Below are 22,076 nucleotides of genomic sequence, written 5' to 3' on the forward strand. Positions count from 1 at the left end.
CTCTTCTAGTTTAGCCTGTAGTCCCGGGCTGAATTATTTATTTAATATTAATCTTGTCCAAGCACATTTTTGTTTTGGAGATCAGATCTTTGATGCCACCTGTGGTGACAATTCATTCATAATTGTAAAAAGACTGCATAAAATTCCATCTTAAACTGCCCTCATTGAATTTACAAGGTGTGAAGAGGGGCAGAAACTAAGATAGATGGGCATCTGGAAACATAAAAACTGTTTATTCTCTGAAAAAACTAAGGCAACAAAAGTTTAAATTCCCAAATTTATAAAACAGTTCTTTACTATAAATACTACTGTTTGATCTTCTCATCCCCAAACAAGTAGATTGAATACATTTAAACCTACTATAATATACCAATTTAAATTGGGCCTGCTTTTCAATTATTTATATAATTCATGAACAAAAATCAGTTGTGTACTGATCTGGGACTAGAATTAGAGACTGAAGCAGCTGGTGTATGAATCCTTACTTCATTGATTAGACCATGAAAAAAAGAAAACTGAATATAATAGAAAACATTACTACTGTTAGGACTATTTTTCAATGAGATTGGGAGTTGAAATGTCACAAAGGAACACTATATACTAAATGGTATCAGTCAATTCTGTTGAATGTAACTGAGTAACATGCCTGTTTAATTAAGCCATCATAAACAACCTTTAAGAACATATTTTTCAAATACAATTGATCAGCACACTATATTATTACATGGTATGTTTTTAAGGAAACAGTTGATATCTAAGGGCAAGAATACTATTAATACATGAACAAAATTTATCTTACATGCTGAGAAAGTTTAATATTCATTTGTCACAGATTTAGCAGCTTCAGAAAACCTTTAAATTAACGAACATTAACATTATGCAATTTATGTCTTAAAAATATATTCTGAGAAACACTGGTAATCTAATATTCAAAGTCGATTGCACAGTTCACTGGGAGATCTTAACAAACCATATTCTCTCATGTATCACTCATGTTGCTGTGAAGATAAAGTAAATATCCTACCTTACCTAAGTTGGATAAGCATACCTTTAAGATACACAACTGTAAAGTGTATACCTTTTTACTGCTATTCCAAAGGTAAATTCCCATGTCTATCTTAGTTTTTAAGACCTGCTGTCAGAGCAAACAGAATTGAACCACATATAAATGATGCTGTTAAAAAATAAGTTTATATACACAAAATACACAATACAATACTAAGGACAACCAAACACAATTCAGAATGTATAAATATGACAATCTTTGCTGAAAGTTTAGGTCTTCTACTCAAACTTGAAACAATTCATTTGTCTCTTTGATCATATTCAGATTAAAGTTTTCAGAATGTCATATTTACATATTCTGATAGAGAGCATACAAAATTACTTATCAAATTGTACCTCATAATACACTCAATCTAAAACTAAAACAAAATCTTTCTAAAGAACTTATTGTGATGCAAAAATATTTAACTGAATTGAATCTAAGCTTACCCTTCCACAAATAGCATCAATTCTTGTTATGGTAGATACCGGCTTTTTTCCCCTCCTGCCATCTGAGCACATCACTCCCAAATCTACAGCAATTTTCAGGAAAGAAAGGGTGAATCTGCTAAGCCAAACTCTCCCTAAGGAACCCATGGAAACACTGTAAAAGGTAATGGTTCCCCTTGCACATATGTTCCCGACTCTAGGGGGTGGTGCTCATCTCCATTTCAAAGATGAAGAGCCAGTACTGTCCGAAGACTTCTCCGTGGTCATGTGGCCGGCATGACTAAATGACAAAGGCGCACGGAATGCTGTTACCTTCCCACCAAAGGTGGTCCCTATTTTTCTACTTGCATTTTTTACATGCTTTCAAGCTGCTAGGTTGGCAGAAACTGGGACAAGAAACAGGAGCTCACCCCATTATGTGGCACTAGGGATTTGAACTGCTGAACTGCCTACCTTTCAATCGACAAGGTCAGCGTCTTAGCCACTGAGCCACCCAGAAATTAATTTAAATTATCAGTACCAATATAGAATAGCTATTCAAACATACACAATTTTTGGAAATTTATTTTTTCTCCATTCTGAAAATATCTGTGAAAAGGAAACAATGATTAAATCCTGTATAAAAATAACATGCAACTAAAGCTTATAAAGCAGATTCAGGTATTAACATTTGTTAATGAATTATTCTTCGTTGTCAAGGGATACCAGGAAAATACAGTACACCTGCCAAATGAATACTAACCTGAATTAGTATTTAATCAAAATTCTTGATAATTATAGGGCAATATTTTTTATTTCAAAAATATGTCTTAATGATATTTATTGAAAACATAAACCAGTATGAGAGTTTATAGTATGTGTATTTACATACAGATGTAAGAGTCTATTATAGAGATAAAAATTGCCATATTATTTCATTTAATTTTTGAGTCCAACTTCTGTTTTTAAAGAAATATAAATAGTTAAACATTGGGTACATATTGATGTGCTGTAACTACAAATGTGCAGTTTCAGTCGTCTTAGGCATAAGGATTTGAAAACAAAATAATTGAGGTGGAAAGTTGGGATGTATTCCTCTCACTTCCGTTTAGATCTGAAAATATGAAAAAAAAATGTTAAAATCTTGCAATTGAAGTACAATTGCTCAGATCAGAACAGACAGGCAATACAATCTAGTAACAGCCACAATAAACTTAACCTGTGGTATTCAGAACTATTCTGCTCAAACTGAAATTGTTCTCATTTATTATTTTATTTAAAAATGTATATAGCTGTCCATCTTATATGAAATTTGGATAACAGATGGCTAATAACAAAACAAAATAAAAACCTCTAGTACTTCAACAAAAGACACCAAATGAAAATAGTTATAATACATCACTACTCAGGTACCATGTAATTCAACTGTGTGTAACACCAACATAATTTAATTACTTTTTATAATGTGCACAAATTAATTCTACCTCAATGTCTGAAAAAAAGCATTAACTTCTACTCGGACAGTTCAGGATTTATAAACAAAGTCTTAAGTTTTGTACGACTGAAGTATAATAAATCATTATAGTACTTTCATGTAAGCAATTTTGCTCAATCTTTCAGAAATCCATTTACATACTAGGAATAGAACTGCTTTTTAATGCATTAAATGACTGGAACTTGACAATCTCATCTCCTCACCATGGGAAGTGCTTAGAGGAGGTTTCAAGCAAGCCACATGAAATCAAATTAAACTTCAAGGAATAAAGATCAGTCCTAATTCTGAGCAGAAGTTACCACTGTCTGCCTTTCATGTTAAGCAAAAGAAAAAAAAAATCCAAAGTTGTTACTATCATAAGCAACAATAACAGCCTATAGCAGTGGTGGCGAACCTTTTAGGGACCGAATACCCAAACTGCAACCCAAAACCCACTTCTTTATCACAAAATGCCAACATGGCAATTTAACCTGAATGAGGTTTTGTGAGGAATTTCAATCTCTCTTTCACAACTTGACTTCTCCCTGGTGGCACTGGATTTCTTTAACAGCAACACTCAGGAATGATGGGAGTGTAGTGCAGTAGCCTCTAGAGGGCCATCACATCTTCCTTCCCTCCATTTCACTTTCCTTCCTTTAATCCTGCGTATTATGGTTCATTATTAATATTTATTAAAGAATGCTGTGTAGCTTAGAAGCTCTCAGCAAAAATAACAGCAGCTGTTTGTTTGTGACTGAAGCTATCCAGGGCTGTTAGTTACACACATACACACATCTGTTTTTATTCCACTTTCCCTGGGTCCTTGGGAAAGGAATGGAATCTTTTCCCCATCCCCGTCTTTAATAAACTCTAACACCCCCCCCCCCCAGTCTTTCAGCTACTATTGTCCCACCTTGCTTTCCCCTGTCCTTAAAATGAGGCTAGAGAAGAAAGCCAGGAGGGGGGAATCTAAGGAGGAGGGAAGAAGAGATCCAGGCAAATCCCTCTCTGAATACCCTCCCATCCAGATTTCAACTGATTTCCTCTCCGATCCTCCAACGAACAGACCCCACCCTCCTTTTTGGACTCTGGACCACCGGGCCTTTATTTTCCCCATTTATTGGGGGAAATTGGATTTTTATTGGGTCTTCCCCCCACCCCACACCAAAAAGAAAGCCAGCTGGGCTTCTCCTCCTAGAAGCCCCACTACCCTTCCCCCTGCTCCCCGTTCCTTCCCCCTACCCCCACTAAATCCCACTTCGGGACAGAGGAGTGCACGCTAGAAACGCGTGATGGGGCGATGTGGGAGCGTGCCTTTTAACCCTAACCCTATCCCTAACCCAACTCTCCATGCTCGTAAAGGCCCGGCTTGCTGAGGAGGGGGGGGAGCAGCCCTGATGCCTTCGCTGCCTCCCCCCAGCCATCGCTGACCGGCTTCCTTAAAGGCACAGTGCATTTTAAAGGTGGCAGCTCATATCTGGAGGTGCCTCGCCAATGGGGGCACTTCTGTTGGGCCAGCCACCCCCCCCAGTGGGCTTTTGTGCTTGGCGCTTAGCCAGGGGAGGGGAGCGCTTCCCCATGCTGCCCCCTTCTTTCTCTTGGCTCTGCTGATGAGGAGGAAGGCCAGGCTTGGGGGATGGCCCCCGCCGTTCTCTCCCAGCCCTCTTTGCTGGCGGCAACAGCAAATATACTGTGACGAAGGCGGAATGCTGTTGCCGTGCAAAGGCAAATACAGGGGTGCTCTGCTCCCACACTAAGGCTCTGCCCATCACCACCGCCATGACAGGGTAACAGCTCTTTCATTCCTGTGCTGTGACAGGGTGACAGAGAGCCGCAGCAGAGGGGTGAAAGAGCCGCATGGGTTACATTGTGGCTCCACATCATAATGGGCCTTCAGGAAGAGGATGGTACCCCACCTCCCCCATTGTGAAGCATGCGAGTTAAAAAGTTCACTCAAGCAATTCCAACTTCACAAGATCTTTTTCTTTTGCAAGAAGTTGGAACTGATTGAGTGAAACGCGATGGAGAAACACGATTGGAGCTGGGCTGGGATGACAGTTTGTGTGCCCACAGAGAAGGCCCTGTGTGCCACGTCTGGCACACGTGCCATAGGTTCCCCATCATGGGCCTATAGGTTTCATGTAGTGCAAGTTCTGGTGGCAAAATGGCCAAATTTCAGTCGTGCAACTACAGAACTTTTGAGGGGAGCATTATGGGTGGGATGAAGTGTTTGCCACTCAGAAGCCGCCAACTCTAATCCCCTGCCAAAAATGATAAATTGAAAAAAATCTCAGCAGCATTCCTTCTAGTGACATAATGGCATCATCTTCAACCTTCTATGGTCCTCCAGGAGGTGAAACTGAATCCCAATTTTTCATCACTCTATACTATAGGAACAAAAATTGTAGAGTATTACTACAAACCTATAGTACTCCATTTCTAGATTTAAGATGTATATAGTTGTACTGTGAAGCAGGAATAGAATATGTTCTTTAAGAACCTCTTAATTCTGTTAGCAGATTACATAGGGCAGACTTTTTTCAGTGGAAAGACTACCTTTAAAAGCTCAGAAATTTTCACTATATCCCTGCTAGATAATTCCTGTCCCCCAAGGTAAGATATAACAAAGCTGAAGATGAAAATTATGAAGAGACATTCCCTTTGAAACAAACGCTAATTTTAAGATGAAATCTTTCTGATTACTTACATCATCAATATCTTCATCATCATCTCCAATATCATCAAATTGGATTTCATCATCATCACCAGGCCCAAAAGTATCAGTTTCATTAATTTTGGCTATGTAAAAATGAAAACAAGCCATGAATATATTTTTGAAAATGTTTTTGAATAAGAGGGTTAGTGTATGTTAGTGTATGTGTGTGATGAGAATTTCTTACCGTGCTCTGGAAGTTCTCCATATGCCTTCAGGCTTCTGGCTTCATCTGCATTGTATTTTAGAATGACATCAGCCTTGTTATCCTAAATAATATTATTGTTGATAAAAATGGTTTCAGATGATTAATTCTATGAAAACTTTATTATGACATTTTAAACACTTTCTTTTACCAAGCTATATCTAATGAGAGACACAATCTCTGACACTTAAATATTAATTTATTTTTATTTTCTCTGTATCATCTACTAATGAGAATAGCACATTGTAGTAAATAGCTCACTAGATCCAAGTATTCTTCAAACATGTATTTTAAAACTATTACAGAGAGGCTGTACTACTATATATATATATATATATATATATATATATATATATATATATATATATATATATATATATATATATATATTAATGTAGTTAAACCTACATTACTAGGTAATGCAAAAACTAGTCACCCACTCAGTCTAACCATACTATTTGTACTGAGATTACAATACTATGCTAAGTAACTCCTGGTCTTACTACTATAGTCTAGGTTAGAATCAACATATTTACATACTTATATTTAGTTTGAAGATGAATCAATCAAGCACAGTTTGTAACATCCAGTACTTGTGTTACTGTCTCCTAATCATATCCTTATTCAACACTATCTGTTTAGGACATGACTCAACCTCCCTGCAAAACTATCAATGGTCAAAGAAAGATGTCTTCTTCCTATCTTATAACCTGTATATTACCTATTTTGAAAGATAATATTACATCTTTGAGCAATTTAGGCTTAAATAAATTATGCATAAACATAAATTTCATAAATGTTACTGTATTTTTTGGAGTGTAAGGCTCCAAATGTAGCCCTGCCCAGCCTCTCAAACGGAGGTTTCAGAGGCTTTTTTTCTGAAGTTCTGTTTCGGAGGCTTTCAGAGGCAGAATTTTTTTTTTTTCCTGAAACAGAGTTTCAGAAGTTTCAGAGGCTGAAAAAAAAGCAAGGCACAGCTCACAACCAACGAACCTGTTGCTAAAATTCACCTCTGGGAACAGCTGATTGGGGATATTCCGGGAGGCCGATCTACACGGCAATCAGCTTTTTTCTTATTTTCCTCCCCAAAAACTAAAGTGCATCTTATACTCTGAAAAATACAGTAATTATTTTTTTACCTTTTCCCTAAAGCACTGTTCAAGATTTAAAAAAAAAAAAAAAACATCCAAAGGAAAAAAAGTATCCTTATATTTTTTACATTCATACCATGTTTCCACGAAATTGAGACCTATTCCGAAAATGAGACCTAGCCTCATTTTTAAGTGTGGGCCTAATATAAGCCCTACTACAAAAAGAAGCCCTAGTGAAGGGGGTGGCCAGAATAGGAGGCAGCTCAACCATGTGTCCCCTCACAAACATGGGCAGAGATCACTGAGGCAGCGCTTAGTATGGCAGCTCCTTCCCTTCTCCAGTTACCTCATGGAGGCTCGGCAACTTCCCACCCCGCCAATGTGATTCCAGCGGCCAAATCTATGCATGGGCCTGCTGCTGTTGGCCTTGTGGTGGCTCTTCACCCTCCTGGCTGCGCACACGGCCACCCTGAAGCTTCAGAGGGCAAGAGCTATGTTACGGCCCTGCAGTGGAATGAAGGGAGGGGAAGATCGCCCCTTATTCCTTTGCACCCCAAAACTCTGGCCACTGAGCCCCAGGCCTGCACCCCTGCACTGGAAAGGTGAACGAGATGTGCAACTCTATGATACCAGTATTCCGTGCAATGCAACTATGCAAAGCAATGCGCCCCAGCCCTCTTGACCCTGAGGACGATCCTGGTCTGGAGAAGTGCACAGGATCCCCAGGTTGGAGGCCTTGAGATACAACGCTCTGCCGCACTCCCGAGCAAACCTCCACCTTCCCTGAGCAGGATTGCAAGGCTGGAGGCCTCCGCCAACCAACCCATTGCGTTCCTGCTGCTGCTGGCCTCGCGCTGCTCTCGGCTGGGCTGCTCCTGCCTGGCACGAACTTCTGAGGCCATCATCTGTCCTGCTGTAGGGCAGCCACGGAGTTCCTGCCCATTGAAGCTGCTCAGGGCAGGCGAGGGGCACATCCCGAAGGTGACGGTGAGTGAGGCAGCATGGCTGCACTTGCAACTGCTGGCAAAGGGACCCTGGCAGGCCAGCAGGAGCAGCTCAGCTAAGAGCAGCAAGAGGCTAGCGCAGCAGTAATGGGACAGGTGAAGGCTGTGGAGGCCTCCAGCCTTGCAATCCTGCGCAGGGAAGGTGGAGGTTTGCTCCAGAGTTGCGGAGTTGCTCCAGAGCTGCAGCAGAGCATTGCACCGGGAGGCCTCCGCTCTGACGATCCTGTGCGCACCCTCCGCAGTCTGGGATCATCCCCGAAGCAAAGAGGGTCAGGCTGGGTTGCTTTGCATGGCTTGCATTGCACAGCATATCAGTAGCATTGAGTTGCGGGTCTTGCTGGTCTTTCCAGTGCAGGGGAGCAGGCCATGGGCTCGGCGGCCAGGGTTTGGGGGCATAAAGGAGGAAGGGGCAATCTCCCCCTCCCTCCTGCTGTAGGGCTGCCACAGAGTTCCTGTAGGGCTGCCACAGAGTTTCAATGCTGCAGGGCAGCTGAGAGCAGTGTGGCCAGGAGGGCAAAGAGCCCCTGCGAGGCCAGCAGGTGTAGCAGGCCCAGCAGCTGGCCAGAGGCACCGGGGGGGTAGGCCAACAGCAGCAGGGCCAGCAAGCAGAGCAGGTGGAGGCATCCCCCGAAAATAAGTCTATTTTCACACACACACACACACCCGCAAAATAAGACCAGGTCATATTTTTGGGAGAATACGGTACAAAATAAAGATAAACGTGATTGACTACATCAGTGTTTATGAGTTCAACCTTCTGTTGACAAAAATTAAACCAAACTGTCATCACATTGCATTATATATTAATAGTAACTTACCTGGTAGTCTCTTAAACCCACCAATATGATATCAGATGTATTTATCCAAACCTAAAAATCAGAAGAAAAAACTGAAGAATTATATCCTTTTTTCCAGACTTAACATTTAAAAAATTATGAGTTCTCACTTGAAACACTTAATGAAATGTAAATCTTTAAAAGACCTGCAATTGGCTGAGATAAGCAATAAATCTTGGTGAATGCTATATAATTCAAGTACTTGATCAGTTGCTGAATACCATATGATGTGTGCATAATATTGCACACTAATGTAGCGGTTAAATCACAATTGGGTGTACCTGCATGTCTTCACATTTAGTTATGCACTCTGCAGCAGAAACACCATATGGCAAAAAAGTAATAAGATACCACTTTCAACTTTCAAAATTCTGAGTGTAGAAATTTTTAAACTTTTGAAAGTTTGGATAATGTACAATAGCACCTATTCCATTAATCTTGGACTATTGAGGTTTTGAGTTATAAAGATATCTGCAATGCTAATACAGAATAGATCCAAAACGCTGCATGTTTACAGTTAGAGAGGAGACTATGAGTTATTAGCAATGGGATAAGTTACCATATTTTTTGGAGTATGAGACACACTTTTTTCCCTTCTAAAAGAGGCTGAAAATTTGGGTGCATCTTACACTCCAAATGTAGCTTTTTCGAAGCTTTTTTTCAGCCCTAACAAGGCGCTAGGGAGTGAAGCGATCTCCGTTTCCCTGCTTTGCCTGCTCCCTCCGACTCTCAGCTGTGAAGCTTTTTTTCAGCTCTAATGCACTAGTGAATGAAGCGATCTCCGTGGTTTGCCTGCTTTTCTCATTGATTCTCTCTCCAAAGATCAGTTGTGCTTTAGAAACTGCTACTGGTACCTGCTACTGGTTCCAAGATCTTGATTTGGTGGAGTGAACTGTGCCCTTCATAGCACAATACTTCCTTTACATATATAACTAGTGACCCAAGAAAATATTTAAAGATATTTTTTTAATTTTTAAGATATTTAAGATAAGATACTGTAACATTAGTTGTTTAATATACCAACATATTTGAGGTTATCCATATATCAGAATGCGTTAACATACCTTTTTTCTTAACTTTCCTCTGATATGACAAAGCCTTTTTACACCATCGAAACATAATGCCTCCAGTCTGCCATTTCCCAACATCTTGATAACTTGGGCATATTCTGGAACACGTGATTTAGGAATTTGATAATTTTATAATAAAGTAACACATTTATAGCTATTATACCAGACAGAAACAGACTCAAGATTTTAATACATGACAGTTGATTTTAAAAACCTTGTATCATAAAGTAGCTATAGCTATTTGAATTTCTTTATCCAGCAATTGACTCATGATTCACATATTGAAAAAGCAAAGTATGTAGATATTTCAGATTTGGGGTGTGAGGATCTTAAACAAAATGCATCATAAGATCCAGGGCTGATCTCAACCAAGATATCAGCTGTTCAACTCACTATTTCCCTCTCTCGGATTTAAGAAAAGTAATAAAATACTGAGCCATATTCTGTCAAATATGAGGATCCAGATGGGTAGCAATAAATAAACTAAATCCAGATAAGGTAAACATGTTGTAGGCTTGTAGTCTTATATTACCTTTTAAATAAAAGTATAATTAAAAAAATCTCTAAACCTGGCTGGTACAGCCAACTGTTATTCTTAAAACATATTGCTATATGAGTGCTCTATTCCCATGTTCTTTCAATCTCAATTCAAGCTGTTGTATTTGACTTTTTAAATTGCTTGGAATAATGGTACACAAGTTTACCTATTTGTGCAGTGGTATTCATAGGGTACTTGTATGTCAAAAAAAATCAAGATGGCAGACATGGTGTTTTGATGCAAGCCTTGCTTTGTGTATGTGCCAATGCTACACATACATATAAAAGCACTTTGAAAAGTATCTGGAACCTTCAGCTGGTACAAAATGCAGATGTGTGGGAAATTTTGGATTCCAAAAGCTCTGTTTTCTCTGGTAGAGGGCTGCAGGAGGCCGTCACAGCCAAAAATGGGGCCCGGGGAGCCATGTGAGGGTTAGCGAAACAAACTAAAAGCAAAATAAAACAAAAGGAGAAATGTTTCCCCTTTTGCATTTGAGCATCCAAGAAGGGACAGGAAAGGAGAAAGGGAAAGAGGAAAGACAAAGAAAATAAGGAAAGATGGGAAGAGAACAAGGAAGGAAAAATAAGGAAAGAGGGGAGGGAGGGAGGGAGGGAGGGAGGGAGGAAGGAAGGAAGGAAGGAAGGAAGGAAGGAAGGAAGGAAGGAAGGAAGGTTGGTTGATTATGAGGAAGGGTCTGAGAGAAGTCCTGCCTTAGTACTTAGCCGCCACAGGTGCCTCCGAGACAAGTGACATTGAGCTGGCCACACACATACCCCGAGGTCAAACACAACCCTGATGCGGCCCTCAATGAAATCAAGTTTGACACCCCTGATCTAAGTTGAATGCCTCAATAAATCCTTAGTGAAGGTAGCAAAGACATTCTAATAAATTTAAATAAATATGCTTTGTCCTTTATTCTGAAGCATTAATCAGGTTGTCACTCTGTAATTATTATATAATGTAATTTCCTAGATCCGTGATGGCGAACCTATGGCACGTGTGCCACAGGTGGCACGCGGAGCCATATCTGTGGGCACGCAAGCGTTGCCCTAACTCAGCTCCAGCGTGCATGTGCAGGCCGGCCAGCTGATTTTCAGGCCTTCCGGGCCCACCAGAAGTTGGGAAGCGGGCTGTTTCCGGCCTCCAGAGGGCATCCGGGGTGTGCGTGTGTAAGGCTGTTTTTGCCCTCCCCAGGCTCCAAGCCTCTGGAGCCTGTGGAGAGCGAAAAATGGGCCTACCGGGCTCACCTTTTTGCTGTCACGCTGCACATGCATGTGCGGGGGGCGGGGGGGCATTGAATTATGGGTGTGGGCACGCACGTGACCCCCCCAAGCTCCCCCCACTTTTGGCACTCGACGGCAAAAAGGTTAGCCATCACTGTCCTAGACTTTTCTATGATGTCACTGGGAAGATAAAATCTAAATATCTGCCTTCCTGTGCTTAGGTTTCTTATTCAAGTAGAGAGAGAGAATAAAAACAGTGTTTGAGAACATGACATATTTATAATACAGTTGTATAGTCTGGGAAGATAATTAGCTTGCTTCCTTTCTACTGAGGACATATCAAAGTTCAGAATATTTGGAAAGTACCGTATTTTCCGGCGTATAAGACAACTTTTTAACACAGGAAAATCATCTCAAAAGTCGGGGGTCGTCTTATACGCCTGGTACCCGAATCTGAGTTGCTGGTGCTGACCGATGATGCTACAGGAGCGCCGACAACATTGAGGGGAAGCTGTGCCGATCTCAAGGCTGCATGCTGCTGAATGCTGGAACCAGCTGGTTGCTGCGCGGAGCTTCCCCCAGGCATCCAGGGGGATATTACCGACGCTCCGACTTCCCCAGACCAGTGGGGCTCGCCATCAGTGGGGGTCAGCTGGGGAAGTCGGAGCGTCGGTAATATCCCCCTAGATGCCTGGGGGAAGCTCCGCTCAGCAACCAGCTGGTTCCAGCATTCAGCAGCATGCAGCCTTGACTAGATCGGCACAGCTTCCTGTCAATGTTGTCGGCGCTCTGTCGCGTCATCAGTCAGCACCAGCAACTCAGATTCGGGAAGCTGTGCCAATCTAGGCAAGGCTGCATGCCGCTCAATGCTGGACCCAGCTGGTTGCTGAGCGGAGCTTCCCCCAGGCATCCAGGGGGATATTACCGACGCTCCGACTTCCCCAGACTGGTGGGGCTCGCCATCAGTGGGGGTCAGCTGGGGAAGTCGGAGCGTCGGTAATATCCCCCTAGATGCCTGGGGGAAGCTCCGCTCAGCAACCAGCTGGTTCCAGCATTCAGCAGCATGCAGCCTTGCCTAGATCGGCACAGCTTCCTGTCAATGTTGTCGGCGCTCCCGTCGCGTCATTAGTCAGCGCCAGCAACTCAGATTCGGAAAGCTGTGCCGATCTAGGCAAGGCTGCATGCCGCTCAATGCTGGACCCAGCTGGTTGCTGAGCGGAGTTTCACAGCAGAGAGAAGAAGCTGGATTTTATTTTCCATTGCAGACACCAGATCGGCTCCCTGCAAGCTCTCGTCTCTGGAGGAGCCCAACCAAAGTTTCCAGTGCCACTTCAGGGAGCGCTCCTCAAAAGATGAGATCTTGCAGGGGGCTGATCTGGCGTCTGCAATGGAGAGCAAAATCCAGCTGCTCCCCGGACCAGTCACCATTTACCACTCTGAGTCCCAAGCAGCAGGAAACGAAGGCTGCCTTGCGCCGCAAATATACCAAGGCAGAGTCCTGATGCTGCACTTTCAGCAGAGAGATGAGGGCTGCCTTGGCCATTGGCTGGCGCAAATATACCAAGGCGAATGCTCATGCCGCACAAGTTCAAGTAGTGCTTCGCTCCCACACTTCTTCCGGCCCTCAGTCTCTCAGGGAGATGCTTGACTTCCTCTCAGCCCCAAGACACTGGCTGGCCATTGAGATGAGAGAGAATGAGAGAGAAAGAGAGAGAATCAGAATGAGACAGAAAGAGAAAGAGACAAAGAATGAAAGAGAGAATGAGAGTGAGAGAATCAGAATGAGACAGAGAAAGAGAAAGAATGAAAGAGAGAAAAAGACAGAATGAAAGAGAATGAAAGAGAGAGAATCAGAGAGAGTGAGAGAGAGAGAATGAGAGACAAAGAGACAGAGAATGAAAGAGAGAGAATCAAAGAATCAGAGAATGAGAGAGACAAAATGAAAGAGAATCAGAATGAGAGAGAAAGTGGGGGGGACAGAGAAAGGGGGACAGAGAGAATGAGAGAGTGGGGGGAGAGAGAAGGGGAGAGAGAAAGAGAAAGAGAAAGAGAGAAAGAGAGTGGGAGAAAGAGAGAGAAAGAGGGTGGAGAAAGAATGAGAGAAAGAGTGGGAGAGAGAAAGAAAGAGAGAATGAGAGAGTGGGGGAGAGAGAGGGGGGAGAAAGAGAGAATGAGAAAAAGTGGGAGAGAAAGAAAGAGAGGGAGAGAGAGAAAGAGTGGGAGGCAGAGAAAGAGCGACAGAGAGGATGGAGAGTGCCTGAAGGACCCCATCCCGTACTGGGAGTCCAGATGATTACATTAACAGTAACAATATTGAATCTTCCTGTATTTTTAAAGCTTTTATATGTTTCCGTCCCCTATTGCAGTGCAGGCTCCAACATGTTGTACTTACTATAGCCTTCAGCATCCATACCAAAAAAATTCATATCCCTGGTTTATGGTTAAGATGCCCAATTTATGGTATTTCAGCCAGAATTAATCTGCATTATACCGGATAATGCACTTAAGTTCAATTTAAACCTTAAGCAGAATGGCTTGCCTCAAGTCTTTATGACTAAGCATGTTTGCTTTAACCAGGCTTTATGCCAATACTATGTAATTGGAAACTGTTTTTAGTAAAACCTTAAAAGTGTTTTTTCCCCCTCTTTTTTAAGAAAATGGATGAGGAAGGATATAAATACAGTGTGCTTTGTTGGCTGGGTAAAATCATTATTGTCTGAACCGCGAAATTTAAAATTATGAAGTTGGTGGTCCCTGAGGTCCCAAAGGTTGGGGACCCCTGGCCTAAGACCATCGGAAAACACATATTTTTGATGGTTTTAGGAATAACTAATGTTGTCACCACAACATGAGGAACTGTATTAAAGGGTCGCGGCATTAGGAAGGTTGAGAACCACTGCCTTAGCTGCTTGCCTTGCCTTCGCTTGCCTGAATCCATTCCATCAGCAAGCAACTCCCTGCCTGCAATCAAGCAGGCAGGGAGTTGTGGACTTCAACTCCCAGAATTCCTCAGCCAGCAAAACAAAGCTGGCTGAGGAATTCTGGGAGTTGAAGTCTACAAGTCTTAAAGTTGCCAAGGTTGGAGACCCCTGTTCTATTGGGTAATTTTTTTTCCCCTTTGGGATCTTTAAAAAAAATAGTTAATTGGGGGTTTTTTTAGTTGTTCTTTTTTAGACCTAGCCATTTAAAGTTTAGGAAGTTTTAAATTTAGCTTTCATATAAAAATAAAAATAAAAAAAAATAATATTTGTGCAGCTTTCTGAGATTTAGTGTGTTTTTGTAGTGTTTCACTCTAACTACACAAACACACAAAATCTCACAAAGTTGTATGTGGAATTTTGTGTGTGTAAAGTGTGAAAGTTGGTTTTTTGGGCTTTTTGTGGCTGTGTGAGGTTCCTGCTTGTTTCAGGGGCCATTTTGGGTCTAGCACAGCTGCTTTTACATTGTGGGCGAGCCAGTTGTGTTGTGTTGTGTTGTGTTGTGTGTGTGTAAAGTGTGAAAGTTGTTTTTTTGGGCTTTTTGTGGCTGTGTGACGTTCCTGCTTCTTTCAGGGGCCATTTTGGGTCTAGCACAGCTGCTTTTACATTGTGGGTGAGCCAGTTGATGTTTTTTTAATTTTTATTTGGTGTGTGTTGGAAGAGGGGTAGTCTTATATGGTGAGTATAGCCCAAACCCTATATTTTAACAGGAAAATTCAGGGGTCGTCTTATACGCCCAGTCGTCTTATACGCCGGAAAATATGGTAGCTTATGATTCCTTCATACTTCACTGTAATGTAGCTCTTCGGCATTTGGAATTTAATATGGTGAACATGGCATTCCGGGTAAGTAAAAGTATACTCCAGGCCTGTGAAATTACTTGAATCCATCAAAACTGAAACAGTAATCATAAGGCAGACCTAACTACTGAGTCACTGAGATGAAAAATGAAATTGTACTAAAAAACACTGGAGAAGTTTTGGTTACTCCTCAGGTCAAGTGCTCCACTAGTTTGTGGCCTTCCATTTCCTCACTTGTCTATGTTTTCTTGCTTCTAAATAGTGACATACAAACTATTCTGGGTGACCACAATAGACAAAGACTTTCTCTTCTATGGGGTGCCCTTTCTTCCTCTGCTAAACACAAGAATGTCCTGTTCAGCTCCCTCTCTCTCCTGCTAAAGATTTTGGCACTGTTCTACTTAGGAATTGATTGGGTACCCATTTGTCCTTCCAAAAAGAAATGTAAAAACTCCATCACTAAGCCCTGCATCAACGTTTCACATGAGAGCTTGGAGTAATGGTTTTTTAATTTAAATTCTAACACAGAATTAATTCTATAAAGAATTCATAGTTAATTCTTCCAATATACTCAATCTGATCCATGACTTATTTTATGTCTCAAGTGTTACATGCCCAATCTAAAGATCAGGAATTAATGCAGTCCCTGTGACATACACCTTCAAGAAGGTTATTAGAGAAGTATTTCAGCAGAAGATTAATTCTGGGGATCCTTAATTTTCCAGTCCTGATTCACTAGTCAAGATTTTGTAAAGCTTCAGCTCCAATCACTTTCCTTCCCAAGCAAGCTGCCGCTCTTTGCCTTGTTATCATTTTGTTTTCATGTGGTCTCATTGTAATTCTAAATGCTGGGATTCTTATCTCCAATTCCAGATGAGACTCTTCTGTAGTGGAGTCAGGAACATGAACAGAACAGCAAGGACATGTTCTTTCTCTCCTAGAAGTGGGGCATTTGGTTCTGTAATTGACAGGTTTCTCAGTTTGCTCAAAAAAACCTGTCCAGATGAGCCCTGCTGAGTGGGAATGCTTCAATGTATCAAAAGCCTTGGCAGCAGTTCAGCAGTAAATATTGTAAAAGAGCACTATTTGCTATTGCCATCATAAAAACAAAAAACAACCCCTCTCCAATTCACATAGGAATATTCCATCCCTCCCTCTCCCCCCTCTCACACACGCACTCACTCTCACACACACAATAGCCCAAGACTGCAAATTCTCATCCCTTCAATTAAAAATAAAATGTATTATGCTAAACTAATATAAAATATCTTATGCTAGGATTAAATCTGTTCTACATTTTTCATATCAATATGGTTTGAAAAAAAACATGCAACAGGCTATATGACCTCTGTATCATGTGATATGAGCACATTAATTCATGTATTTTTAGGTTCTGCTTTTTCATTCTACGGCTTCCTGCAAGTCACCTTATTTCAGCTTAGTGTTTTAAAAGAATATGTCAACACAAAATAACCGAATGACACAGTAATGAAAGTGTACAAAGAAACTGAGATTTCTTTTTACTATAGACACTCAGATACGTACCAGTACTTTCCCAAAAATGTTCTTTCCACTATATTTCTCATTATATACATTCTGATCTACTCTCTGCATCTTTTACCAATTTTTCAACAAAAAAATATTCTTTTTGTTAGAGTACATCCCTTGGGTGAGGCCTAATTTTTCATCTATCAATTCAATCTTCTGCAAGAACACCACAAATAAGCCTTCCTCCTACAGAACTGCATAATATTAGGCAATGAAAGAAGACAATACATCTTACCTTGTCCATCCTCTTTAAAAACCAATTCTCTTTTTTCAGATTCATTCTCATTCTTACCTCGTCGTCTGTTTTTACCTCCCTTTCCTAAATTGCAAAAAAATGAAAAAGTAATAGTTTAAGGTAAGGTTCCCCACTGGTTTGGGGAACCTAAATATTTTGTATGCATATGTTTGCGTACATGCCTGTGTATGCACACACATGGTATACAGGTGTACACATATGCAATTAAGAACAGCTTCAAATCTGAATTTGTTTAAAAATAAACCACCACAATTTAGTTTTCACAGTAGTGTAATACCATTTTCAATATTAAAACAATTAAAAAAAACCCAGTTATTCAGTGTTCCATCAATGTGGGATGTTTTTAAACATCACAGGGAAATGTATCCTGATAATAATCAGTAGGAACATTCTATAATTTAAGCAGTTCTGAAAGGCATTCTTGTACCCCTCTAGTGACAGAAATGAGAGGTATAAGGTCAAAAAAGAAATTCAGGTATCAATTATCAAGCAGGAAAACAAAAAGAATATTAAGTGTCTAAAAATCAATGCCAACCTACGATTCATAAAATTAAACCAACAGCCTCTTATTCGTGTTAAATGTGTAATATCCGGTCAAAACCAGAACGAATCAACCTGTAACCATACCCTTTAGCAGTAAGCTCTACTTTATTAAATAGAGACTACTTTTGTCTGAAAATTATGTAGCAGCACGTAATTTAGTTCAAGCAGGCTTATTTCTCGGTCAACTATCTTAGGAAAAGGCTTCAACCAGAAACAAGGGAGAAGGCGCGGGAGGAAACACGTGGAGACCCGAAGTCCTGGCACAAAACTAAAGCCTTTGGATCCAAGAAAGCACAGAAAGAGCCAGGTCGACGGTGCGAACGGCGCCTTCCCCTCGGGCGGATTCATCTACAGACAACGGGCGAAGGGAGGGAGGGAGAGGAGTTGCGTGGAAGCCAAATTGGGAGGGGGGAGGGTCAGAAAGCCTCACCTTTGTTCTTCGGCATGGTGGCAGCTACCAGTCAACGGACACAGCCTTGACAAGCCCGAACGAAAAGGAAAGAGTCCTTTTTTATACAGCTGCCTAAGAGCAAAAGGAGACACTGATAGTGTGACGTCGCGCAACAGTAGAAAAAAGTCGAGGCGGCCTCCACCAAAGCCCTCCGATAGGAAAGGCGGAAGAAAATCTCGGCCCCAGAATGCGCTTCGCGCACTTGCGACTTCCTCCGGGAGCTCGGGGGCCTTTCTAGCACCCTCTTCCGGTGGGAGGAATCACTGCCGGTCCTATGAGCTGGTAGATCGGGGTGTGAGGCGTGATGTTTTCACTGCAGTGGGGTGTCAAACGGGCGGGACGGATGCGTCATGCCCAGGCCACGTCCACCCCAGATCCGCGAAAACCATCGCGATACGTCACGTGACTACACGATTTGGAGCCCCATTTAATTAATTGAGGAACATGTATATCACTGCCTAGTTACTTGGTATAATAGCATCAGAAATAGCTGTGAGTCTCCTTCCAGTGATGCCCGATTCATTATTGCAATTTTACTAACTCATCCTTTAGCCGTCAGCCCACCAGAGCCCCCGTTCCTGGACTGCAAAAATTCAAACAAGTTTCGAATTTCTGTATCTCTTTGCTATTGCTGCTTCGCAGCCTAGATTGTTAGTCCGATTCCCTCCCTCCCAGCTTTCTCTAAAGAAGTAAGATCTAGTAGAGAAATGCAGGTCTTTGAAGATGCTTGTGTTCCACACAAGTATACTGCTCAAAAAAATAAAGGGAACACAAGCAGAAGACATCCGAGATCTGAATGAATGAAATAGCCTTATTAAATACTTTGTTCTTTACATACAGTAGTTTATATACTGCTCAAACAACTAAAGGGAACAAAACTATTGTGTGTAACGAACTAAGTATTTAAAATAAGGCTATTTCATTCATTCAGATCTCGGATGTCTTCTGCTTGTGTTCCTTTTATTTTTTTTGAGCAGTGTATATTGTAAGTGTAGGATATGAGAAAATTCAAAAATAAAATAGTATGTAGGTATATAGGTTAGAAATACATATAAGTGAAGATTCAATTTTGCTTAGGCAGGGGGTTGGACTGGATGACCTGGAGGATCCCTTCCAGCTCTGCTACTCTGTTAAATTTGTTAGACATTATTCTGCTTTAAGATAGTTGAAGAACATGCTGAAAGCAAACCAATATGTAACAATGTGTTAGAATAGATCTTCTTTTGTTTGAGGCCCCTTAGAAAGAGGCCCACTCTTTAATGTCAAGGTAATAGAGATAAGAAAGAGCTATGCTTGCAAAATATTGTATGGGTATAAGGAGGTGTTGATGAACATATAATTAGAGAAAGAGATGATGTTCTCTCTAAAAGGCGCTTCGGATTATCTGTGATTGGTCACTGGATGCGATGTAGGAGGGGCATGGGGGGTGTCGGGATAGGGAACTATAAACTGTAATGCTTTTGAAACTTTAGGTGTGGCTTCCTGGCTCAAACTCCTTGTTGAGGTCTGCTGGGATACCACCCTATTTTGCAAAATTGTTTTTATTATTTTCTTTTAATAAAGTCTCTTTGTTTTCATCAACCCATGTTTGTTGGTTGAATTCATTTCCAACAAATTGGTGGAGAATGCGGGCAATCTTTTGTTTTCTTCTGATGCCCTGAGCAGTGGGGTCGAGTGAAGAAGGCATGCCCCGTTGATTTCAATGGTCTGCAGTTGACTTGGCTGTTCAGGAGTGCAGAACAAAACACAGACCCCCATTTTCAATAATGGTCGATTGAAACGGAAAGAGAGGGAAGGTACCAGGTTTTTGGAATTGCCGGAATAGACCGGGCAGACTTTGTGCACAAACCTAGGGGTGAGTAGTTCTTGTAAAATAAAAAAGCACTCCCTAGGCGGTTGGTGGGTTGGGTAGGATTGTGAGAATCTGAGACTTGTGTGAGAAGTGTGTGGATGAGAAGTCCCTAGTGGTCTTTGGCCGTGGTAAAGGATGAAACAATAGAGGAGCAGTGATCCGTGCCTGAAAGGTGTTGTAATAAAGGTCTCACTAGATCAAGTTGATAAGGATGTCTCAAGTCTGGTAACCAGCCAAGGTAAATTCAGGGCTGTGAAAATCTGAGACTTGTGGAGAAGTCCCTAGCGTTCTTCGGGCTGTGGTAAAGGACTGATCAAGTTGGTAAGGATAATTCCAGTCTGGTAACTAATCCATGGGCAACTCAGGTGGTCCCAAGGGAAATGTCCTCTCTGGGCTGTGCTAGCCCATCCAGGGACACTGTTATAGCTGTAAATGTTGTTTTTTTAAAAAAAAAAGAAAAGTGGAGTTCATCTTGCTCATGAGAGCCCTGGCCAGGTGCAAATGATTGTGAACAAAAGTCTCTATGCCAGGGATGAAATGCTCCTGGTTCAGACCGGCTCGTGTGAGTAAGTAGCAATGGCAGCGGGCAGTTCGGAGAACTGGTAGCAAAAATCCCTGCCCCTGCCCCCCCATGCCCAGCTGAGCAGTGCAATCATCGGAAGCTTTTTTTCTTTTAAATGCCTCTGACGAGCCAAGCTCTGACGATCCCAGCTGAGTTGCCTGATCGGCAGAGTTTTTTAAAAACCCTCTGACAATCAGGCAACTCAGCTGGGATCGTCAGAGCCTTTTGAAAGCATTTTTTTACATGGTTTTACATGTAAAAAAAATGGTTTTAAAAGTAAAAAAAAAATTGGCCACGCCTACTGTCAAATTATCCCCCCCATCAAGCCACACCCACAGAATCGGTAGTAACAAATTTTAGATTTCACCACTGCTCTATACATTTTGGGTCTTTAAAAATAGGCCTGCTGGGAGATCCAAGCTAGAAAGAGCTAGACAGAACATCCCCAGGGCAGAGACAATCTAGTGCTTGAGGAGATAGAACAATGGATGTAACTTTGAGTAAAAGTGAGAAGTTCACTAAAACAATTAGGAAGAATCCCAAACTGTAAATAGACCGGACTAGTCCTTTAGGGAAAAATACTTAGAAATTGGGAAGCCCCACCATACAGTAAGATGATTCAGACTTTGGGGCTGACCAAAGAAGATATGGTTAGTTTATGCTGTTATATGTGATAGGAGGACCCCAGAGAAGGAGAAAAGAAATACTGCAGTGTTATAAATATTTTGATAATTTACCATTCTTAAAAGAGCCAGAGAACTCTGAAAGAACCAAGAATAGAGAAGAAATTGTTTATTGTTCTTCCCACCCGGGGTTTAGCAGGTAATAAAAAGGTAAAGCCTGTCTAAATGGGAAGACTAAGATAATTTGAATTGATTAATTTGATGTGATTTCTGTTAAAAAATTATTTTGTTGTTGTGCATCTATAATGATGCACATCATTATATGTAGATGTGCACATTATATGCACATCAATGGTGTAGAATTGAATGGGATTGAATTGATTATGATATGTTTGGCCGGCCAGCAAATTAAGTAAGCTTGGGCTTGAAGCTGTGGGAAACAGGCAGTGGTTAGGGCTCAAAATCACATTTGTGATTAAAACTACTTCCTGAGTTTTCCCACTGCTTGAAGCTACAGATTGACCAAGGAAAGAAAAAGTGGAAGGATCTGAATGGAGGATGAACTCCTCTAATAGTACACAAAATTATTTAGAAAATGGAGCTCATTGGCTTGTGAAAAGCTCCCTGAAATAATTGTAATTATTGGTTTGCATGAAATGGGATTTTTGTATGTGAAATTGGTGTACACAAGCAGTTTGATTGTAGCGCAAATGTGAGTATGTTGAGGGTAAAAGTTGGTGTGAATGTGCTTTGATTCCTTTTTGTATAAAGAAACAGCAAGTCGCAAGGTTTTTTTTTTGTTGTTGTGAAGTAAGTAGAAATTTGTGGAAAATGTC

General features: G+C 41.4%; 1 protein-coding gene across 1 annotated transcript; it reads right to left on the bottom strand.

Annotated features, from left to right (window-relative positions):
- Positions 1-618: 618 nt before the first annotated feature.
- On the bottom strand, positions 619-18,373 carry EIF1AX (eukaryotic translation initiation factor 1A X-linked). The gene is made up of 7 exons (XM_070943954.1): positions 18,183-18,373; positions 17,189-17,272; positions 9,861-9,964; positions 8,779-8,829; positions 5,848-5,929; positions 5,655-5,746; positions 619-2,587 (listed from the first exon to the last, which is right to left on the bottom strand). Exons 1-7 carry the CDS (start codon positions 18,196-18,198, stop codon positions 2,582-2,584), a joined length of 435 nt encoding a protein of 144 aa, XP_070800055.1. The 5' UTR covers positions 18,199-18,373; the 3' UTR covers positions 619-2,581.
- Positions 18,374-22,076: the final 3,703 nt, after the last annotated feature.

Source organism: Pituophis catenifer, unplaced genomic scaffold, assembly GCF_029215685.1.
Source record: "Pituophis catenifer annectens isolate HBS135680 unplaced genomic scaffold, rPitCat1.0.hap2 SCAF_4, whole genome shotgun sequence".
In the NCBI taxonomy this organism is placed as follows: Eukaryota; Metazoa; Chordata; class Lepidosauria; order Squamata; family Colubridae; genus Pituophis; species Pituophis catenifer.

What these genes read in the sequence shown, in the direction of transcription:
- EIF1AX (XM_070943954.1), bottom strand. An exon ending in TTTTAAAGAGGATGGACAAG is followed by an intron (nt 9,965 to 17,188) that starts GTAAGATGTATT and finishes CACGTGTTCCAG; the next exon opens with AATATGCCCAAGTTATCAAG. An exon ending in GAGGAAAGTTAAGAAAAAAG is followed by an intron (nt 8,830 to 9,860) that starts GTATGTTAACGC and finishes TCTGATTTTTAG; the next exon opens with GTTTGGATAAATACATCTGA.